At 43.4% G+C, this 8,842-nt stretch overlaps 1 protein-coding gene across 1 annotated transcript in view; it reads right to left on the bottom strand.

Moving 5' to 3' along the window:
* Positions 1 to 1,424: 1,424 nt before the first annotated feature.
* LOC106880077 (protein CBFA2T1) overlaps positions 1,425 to 8,842 on the bottom strand; it is a 13,037-nt gene continuing 5,619 nt past the window's right edge. Inside the window, exons 3-7 of the mRNA XM_014929888.2 lie at positions 7,210 to 7,391; positions 6,405 to 6,667; positions 4,388 to 4,458; positions 2,819 to 2,936; positions 1,425 to 1,681 (exon numbers count right to left, since the gene is read on the bottom strand). Coding sequence (XP_014785374.2) covers positions 1,482 to 1,681; positions 2,819 to 2,936; positions 4,388 to 4,458; positions 6,405 to 6,667; positions 7,210 to 7,391 — 834 coding nt within the window. The 3' untranslated portion in view covers positions 1,425 to 1,481. The remainder of the gene's footprint in view (positions 1,682 to 2,818; positions 2,937 to 4,387; positions 4,459 to 6,404; positions 6,668 to 7,209; positions 7,392 to 8,842) is intronic.

Raw genomic sequence — 8,842 nt, 5'->3', positions numbered from 1 at the left:
TTAACGTGCAAGTGGCTGAGCACTCCACAGACACGTCTACCCCTAACGTAGTTCTCGGGGGATATTCAGCGTGACACAGTGTGTAACAAGGCTGACCCTTTGAATTACAGGCACAACAGAAACAGGAAGAAAGAGTGAGAGAAAGTTGTGGTGAAAGAGTACAGCAGGGTTTGCCACCATCCCCTGCCGGAGCCTCGTGGAGCTTTAGGTGTTTTCGCTCAATAAACATTCACAACGCCAGGTCTGGGAATCGAAACCTCGATCCTATGACCGCAAGTCCACTGCCCTAACCACTAGGCCATTGCATCTTCACACACACACAGATATATATCTATCAATTAACCTATACATTTATATAGTCTCTCTCTCTCTCCACATATATATACACACACCTGCACATATATATTTTTTTAAAGTATATAATAATAATTAAGGGCACTGGAATGCCAGTGCCTATATGCTAGAAATAGATGTCAAATGTCTACAAGCAACTCTAAAATTGTTCTCTATTTACAACCCTTTAATTATATTTCTATAATTCTTTTATTTGTTTCAGGCTTGAAGCTGCAGCCATGCTGGGGCACCACCAGTGTGATCACCTTTTAATTGGCCAATTCTATGGGTTTGGCTTCTGGTGAAGGAGGGAGTTCGGTACCGCTGCCCTCTTTTGAGTTTCCTGTCTTGATATTGGTTCATCTGGGATCTTGGCTAGGAAGAGGTCAAGTTGTTTCTTGAAATCATCCACTCTCACTCCATGGAGAGCCCTCAGATGTTTTTGCAAGGAATTAAATAGCTGTGAGCCCTTGAATCCAAAGCTACTGCAATACATGGTCCTCACTATCGTCCAACCCATGCTAGCATGGAAAGCGGACGTTAAACGATGATGATGATATATATATATGTTTATATATATGTATGTATATTTATATATTTATATATATATTTATGTATATATATTCATTGGACACGAAACTCGGCTTGCGAAGACCTGTTGGGGCAAGCGAAATTGTGATGGCACCTGTGCCCGGCGTTGCCTTCCTGGCACGTGTAAACACTTTCGAGCGAGATCGTTGCCAGCGCCGCTGGACTGGCTGCTGTGCAGGTGGCACGTAAAATACACCATTTCGAGCATGGCTGTCGCCAGTACCGCCTGACTGGCCTTCGTGCCGGTGACACATGAAAGCACCCACTACACTCTCGGAGTGGTTGGCGTTAGGAAGGGCATCCAGCTGTAGAAACTCTGCCAAATCAGATTGGTGCCTGGTGTAGCCATCTGGTTTCACCAGTCCTCAGTCAAATCGTCCAACCCATGCTAGCATGGAAAGCGGACGTTAAACGACGATGATGATGATGATAGTTTTTTTATATGCTAGCCACTGATATAACCATTTTAATGATTATATCTCCCATTTATAAGGATATAGAGGCTGATAACCTTGCCTAAGGAACCCTCAAAGACCACAGAAATGGTTACATGAAAATCAACCTACCTCACTAGATTCCTCTTGGTGATTTATGGTAGATAACAGTTCGTCGTGGGCCTGTTTCCGGGCCTCGGACAATGCCCGGTCCATCTTCTGTCGTTCGCTGGCCACCAATTCATTGGCCTTTTGTTCAACGGCTGCTACAGCCTTTTGAAGCTCCAGCATGGCCTGGCGTTTCACCTCGCTGACCGCTTCTTCTGAAATGAAAAAAACGGACACAGATGAGCGAACATGTTAATTATGGGGAAAAATAGCGATGGTTGTTTACCCACGGGTCAGTCCTGATCCAGCTGTGACCATCTCGGCTTTTATTCAGACATAGTCTATCTAGGACTACATTATCTAATTTGTTCTTCCTTATTGCTCTTGTTTAGCCCTAGGTCAGTCCTCATCCAGCAGACCTATGATTGAAGATGTTCTGTGACCATCCTGTCTTTTATTCAGACACAGTGTATCTGGGACTACATTATCTAATGTGTGCTTCTTTGTTGATGTTGTTTAACCCTAGGTCAGTCCTGATCCAGCAGGCGTATGATCAAAGATGTTCCAACTGTGACCATCCTGTCTTTTATTCAGGCATAGTCTATCTAGGACTACATTATCTATGTGTCCTTCCTTGTTGTTGTTGTTTAACCCAAGGTCAGTCCTCATCCAGACTGACTTATAATCAAAGATGTCCCATTTATGACCATCCTGTCTTTTATTCAAGCGTAGTGTATCTAGGACTACATTATCTAATGTGTCCTTCCTTGTTGGTGTTGATTAACCCAAGGTCAGTCCTGATGCATACAGACCTATGATCAAAGACGTTCCAGCTGTGACCATCCTGTCTTTTATTCAAGCATAGTGTATCTAGGACTACATTATCTAATGTGTCCTTCCTTGTTGGTGTTGATTAACCCAAGGTCAGTCCTGATGCATACAAACTTATGATCGAAGACGTTCCAGCTGTGACCATCCTGTCTTTTATTCAAGCATAGTGTATCTGGGACTACATTATCTAATGTGTCCTTCCTTGTTGTTGTTGTTTAACCCAAGGTCAGTCTTGATGCAGACAGACCAATGATCAAAGACGTTCCAGCTGTGACCATCCTGTCTTTTATTCAGACATAGTGTAACGAGGGCGATATTATCTAAGATAGGGTGATTTGGCTGAGCAAATCTGGTGCTGAAGAGCAATAATGAACTGGAAAATTCTGTCTTGTTGCAGTGGGACTGATAAAGACTGATGACAGTTAAAGAATGACAAATAGCTGTGGGTGGGAAGAGAGAGTGAGAGAGAGAGACACAGAGCGAGGGAGACAGAGACAGACGGATAGAGAGCATCTCCTTACCTTCAGCATGTCTTCTCATCCACAGAGATAATTCTTCTCTATCGCGAATGCTCCGTTCTTGCAGTACTGCTAGCGCCCTCTTTGTTTTGTTTACCATACCAATTATACAGTGTAACATCTGGTGTTGCCAGTGGTGGTCACAGTTGGAGAGAGAGAGAGAGAGAGAGATGGAAAGAAAGGAAAAAAGAATATCAACAGGCTATCAACAACATGTCCATGTGAATCCGCAGCAAGCAATGGTTGGGAGGGAGGGGTCCTGTACACTAAAGGATGATAGCAGTGTCTTCGTGTTCGAAGATCACAAAGAAGAGTGAAATGACCTCAAGTGGCTGAATATACCTATCCCTGATGCTGCAGGGTTTTTTTTTGTTTTTTTTTTTTGTATTGCCTGCGTTTAGTAGTTCTAAAGTCAGTCCATGCGATTTGATCCCCCACTTTATACTTCGAGGTCTGACTACAACGGCTGAGTGAGCTCAGACGAGACTGCAGTGGAGTTTATAAGAAAATAAGGTGTCTCGCTCAAGGACGCAACATACTGACAGGTATCGAACTCACGAGCTTCATGTCGTGAGACGAATACCCCTAGCCACTGACCCAAGCGTTGTCACATACACACATACATACATACATACATGCACAAACACATATATACAGGGTGTCCACAAAGTCTGGGTACATAAGGATTAACACACTTTAATTATTATTTCTTATATTATTATTATTATTATTATTATTATATTATATTATATTATTATATCTAATATTTAATTGTTTATGTTATGATTTTATTTATTCCAGGTACCTAGACTTTGTGGACACCCTGCACACACATATACACATTTGTGCAGGTTGTTCGGCTAAAGCTGAACACTCATGCCTTCATTTAGAGAGTCCATCAGTGTATGTGTGTGTGTGTGTGTGTGTGTGTATGATGGCGTTAGGAAGGGCGTTGGTTTGAGGAAAGGCACCCAACTGTAGAAACTCTGCCAGGCCAGATTGGAGCCTGGTGCAGCCGCTGGCTCTCCAGACCTCAGTCAAACCGTCCGACCCATGCCAGCATGGAAAATGGACGTTAATCGATGGTGATGATGATATATATGTGTGTGTGTGTGTGTATAGATGGATAAATATATATATGCATTCTTTTACTTGTTTCACTCATTTGACTGCAGCCATGAGTGGTTGGTGTTCGGAAGGGCATCCAGCTGTAGAAACATTGCAAGATCAGATTGGAGCCTGGTGCAGCCGCTGGCTCTCTAGTCCCCAGTCGAACCATCCAACCCGTGCGAATATGGAAAACGGACATTAAACGATGATGATGATGATGGTGACCAGATCCAGCCTCTCACACCTACCCTACAATGTCATTCTACGTTGAACAATCCACATCATAAAACTGTTGCAGGTATGGGATAATAAATACATGTGAATCAAGAAGCATTAAGGTTTGAGAGAGTAATCTCAACGCTGAAGGGTCAAGTATGATACACAGATTGCTCCTTTAAACTAATACTGTTTCTGCTGCACAAAATGTTTGCATAAGAGAGGAGTCAAAAAAAATCAACCTACCGTCTCCACATGTTTCCAGTTATCGTCCAGTCGGTCAAAAGGAGGGTCAAAGGGATCATTCCGAGAGAAACCTGGAAAGAGAGAAAGGAAGGGGTTATCAGGGGTTAGCGGAGGTCAAAGTTTATGGTAAAGTGCACATGCACACATACAAGCTCATATATACACACACAATATGTAATACACAATATACACATCTTTCACACACATACACACACCTTAGCTATTAATTGTTTCAGTCCTTTGATTGTGGCCATGCTGGGGCACCGCCTTCAATAATGTTTAGTCAAATGAATCGACACCAGTGTTTATTTGTTTTAAAGTCTGGTGCTGTTTCTGTTGGCCTCTTCTGCTGAACCACTAAGTTACGAGGATGTAAACACACCAACACAGGTTGTCAAACTGTTGTAGAGGACAAACACAGAGATACACTATATATAATATACACACACGCACAATGGGCTTCTTTCAGTTGCTGTGAACTAAATCTACCTGAAGGCTTTCGTTGGCCCATGGTGCCACACGATGGGATTGAACCCAAAGCCATGTGGTTGGGAAGCAAAATTCTTAACCACATGGTCACACCTGCAAATAGGCAATTGTTTGTCTGTTTCTCTATGTGTAGTACCGCCTGACTGGCCTTCGTGCGGGTGACACGTAAAAGCACCCACTACACTCTCTGAGTGGTTGGCGTTAGGAAGGGCATCCAGCTGTAGAAACTCTGCCAAATTAGATTGGAGCCTGGGGCAGCCATCCAGTTCACCAGTCCTCAGTCAAATCGTCCAACCCATGCTAGCATGGAAAGCGGATGTTAAACGATGATGATGATTATCATCATATATATATATATATATATATATACATATATATATAAATACATATATATATATATATACATATATATATATACGCACACACACATACATCCATGTGGCTGTGTGGTAAGTAGCTTGCTTACCAACCACATGGTCCCGGGCTCAGTCCCACTGCGTGGCACCTTGGACAAGTGTCTTCTATTATAGTCTCAGATAGACCAAAGAGTTGTGAATGGATTTGATAGACGGAAACTGAAAGAAGCACATTGTATATATATATATGCATGCGTGTATGTGTGTGTGTGTGTGTGTGTGACCGTCCCCACATCACTGCTTGATAACCGATGTTGATGTGTTAGGGGTTCTGCAAAGTGAGGCTGACAGAATAAGTATACGGCTTGAAAAGAAGTACAAGGGTTAAAATAGATAAGTCATGGATAGGATATGTTCAATTAAAAAAGAAAAAAACTCTTCACGGCAGTGCTCCAGCATGGCTGCAGTCAAGTGACTGAAACAAGTAAAAGAATAAAAGTACACACACGCAGGAGTGGCTGTGTGGTAAGTAGCTTGCTTACGAACCACAAGGTTCCAGGTTCAGTCCCACTGCGTGCGTGGCACCTTGGGCAAGTGTCTTCTACTATAGCCTCGGGCCGACCAAAGCCTTGTGAGTGGATTTGGTAGACGGAAACTGAAAGAAGCCCGTCGTATATATATATCGTTTTGTTCGTTCATCGTTTAACGTCCGCTTTCCATGCTAGCATGGGTTGGACGATTTGACTGAGGACTGGTGAAACCAGATGGCTACACCAGGCTCCAATCTGATTTGGCAGAGTTTCTACAGCTGGATGCCCTTCCTAACGCCAACCACTCAGAGAGTGGTTATATATATATATATATATATATATATATATATATGTATGTATGTATGTGTTTGTGTGTCTGTGTTTGTCCCCCCACCATCGCTTGACAACCGATGCTGGTGTTTACGTCTCCGTAACTTAGCGGTTCGGCAAAAAGGGAAACCGATAGAATAAGTACTAGGCTTCCAAAGAATAAGTCCTGGGGTCGATTTTCTCGACTAAAGGCGGTGCTCCAGCATGGCCGCAGTCAAGTAAATGAATAAAAGTACACACACACACATACACCCACATAAACTGAAACATTCTCAAACATAGTCAAATTGTAAAAAGGGGGAGATAACTCACTGTAACTTGGGTAATGCCTATCTCGGTCTCGCTCCCTGTCACGCTCTGCTCGTTCCCTTTCTATCCTTTCCTGTTCCAACCGTTCACGCTCCCGCAGCTCCCTCGACAGACTGATGTCTCCGAGGCGGATGGGGCCACCAGAGTTCAGGTTCACCATGCCGTTCGGACTGATGCGGTTGTTGCCCAGGGGACTCATGCTAGGGTGGCGTTTCGCCGAGTGGAGCGTATCCATGTGACTGTCGCTACCGTTCTCCTTCGTTGGTCTGGAACGAGAGGTTTTTAACGAACATTTTTTAACGAGGAATAAAAACGAAGGATAAAAAAGAATGTTGATATTCACTGCTGCTTACACAAATCAACGAGGGGGCCCCTAGGCAGTCCTATAAACCATCCAAGTTGTGAATGGAACTTAGGAGACTACCTAGAGGCTCCCTCGTCGGTTTATATAAGTAGCAGTTAAGTACAGGGGTTGGTTACATTATGAAGGCCACACAGGATACACTATGTCTGGTTAAAAGACAGGATGGTCACAGTGGGAACATCTTTGATCATAGTAGGTCTGCTGGATCAGGACTGACCTAGGGCTAAACAATAACAACAGCAAGGAAGGACACATTAGAAAATGTAGTCCAAGATACACTGTGTCTGAATAAAAGACAGGATGGTCACAGTTGGAACATCTTTGATCATAGGTCTGCGGGACCAGGTCTGACCTGGGGCTAAACAGCAACAAGGAAGGATACATTAAATAATGTAGTCCGAGATACAAAAGTGTCGGTGGTGATTGCATGAGAGAGTAGCTTACCTGTCAGGTGATCTTCGTTTGCCATTCTCGTTGAACTCTGAAGACAGTGAGTCGTGTGACTCAACGGGGGAGTTGGACGTATCGAAGAGGATGTGTTCGTTCTGAGCGAGGTACTGCTGCGGGGTCTGTTTAGCCATGCGAGCACAGTGGAGGAGTTCTCTTTGGAGCAGAGGTAAGTTGGCCTGGAATGGTGTACGAGAGAGAGAGAGAGATAAACATAGAGACAAATAGAGAGAGAGAGAGAGAGAGAAAGTGTTAGTGTAGGGTGCAAAAGAAAGCGAGACGGACAGAAATGAACAGAATGGATAGAGGTAGGGAGAGAGAAGGTTAGATAGATAGATGGATAGAGAGGGGAGTGGAGGGGAGAGAGAGGTTAGTGTAGACATAAGTGTGGTGTGGTGTGGAGAGAGAGGAAGAGAGAGAGAGAGAGAAACTGGTTGATAGATTGATAAATAGAGACATAGGTAGATAAAGTGATGTACATATATATATATGTATGTGTATGTGTGTGTATATATGAATGTATATGTATGTGTGTGTATATATATATATATATATATGTGTGTGTGTGTGTGTGTGTGTGTGTGTGTGTGTGGAGGCACAATGGCCCAGTGGTTAGGGCAATGGACTCGCGGTCACAGGATCGCGGTTTCGATTCCCAGACCGGGCGTTGTGAGTGTTTATTGAGCGAAAACACCTAAAGCTCCACGAGGCTCCGGCAGGGGGTGGGGGGTGGAGACCCCTGTTGTACTCTTTCGCCCCAACTTTCTCTCGCCCTTTCTTCCTGTTTCTGTTGTGCCTGTAATTCAAAGGGGTCAGCCTTGTCACACACTGTATCACGCTGAATATCCCCCGAGAACTACGTTAAGGGTACACGTGTCTGTGGAATGCTCAGCCACTTGCACGTTAATTTCACGAGCAGGCTGTTTCCGTTGATCGGATCAACTGGAACCCTCGACGTCATGAGCAACGGAGTACCAACAACATATGTATATGTATGTATGTGTATATATATATATGTGATATATAAGTGTGTATATATATGTATGCTGGACTGGCTCCTGTGCAGGTGACACATGAAAACACCATTTGAGTGTGGCCGTTGCCAGTACCGCCTGACTGCCCCTCGTGCTGGTGGCATGTAAAAGCACCCGCTACACTCTCGGAGTGGTTGGCGTTAGGAAGGGCACACCTCACAGAAATAATAACATCTTACACATGGATTGGAATATACTGGAATAAGGAGATGTGTTTTAAGAGGACATAGCTTGGCTCTTAACCCTATCTAAATAATAATAATAATAATAATAATAATAATAATTAATTCGTTTTATTGGCCACAAGGGCTAATATCAATTAAAAACATGTTAGGACAAAGACAGGACGAAGATTACAAAAGGTTTTGTCCGAAAAGGTAGGAAAGTTCGTCTAAACAGAGGAAGAAAACGGAGAAAGATATAACAAATAAATAGATAGATAAATAGATAAATAAATAGGACTCCCAATAAATATAATACACATACAGAATGGGAGATGGTTAGACAGAAAGGCCAGATAGATAGATGAACAGACGGACAAATGTAGGGAGAGACGGTTAGATGAACGCATAAAGCATTCGAAAGAAGAAAGCAAC

Source organism: Octopus bimaculoides, unplaced genomic scaffold, assembly GCF_001194135.2.
Source record: "Octopus bimaculoides isolate UCB-OBI-ISO-001 unplaced genomic scaffold, ASM119413v2 Scaffold_114595, whole genome shotgun sequence".
In the NCBI taxonomy this organism is placed as follows: domain Eukaryota; kingdom Metazoa; phylum Mollusca; class Cephalopoda; order Octopoda; family Octopodidae; genus Octopus; species Octopus bimaculoides.
This window is presented reverse-complemented; position numbering and strand designations above follow the sequence as displayed.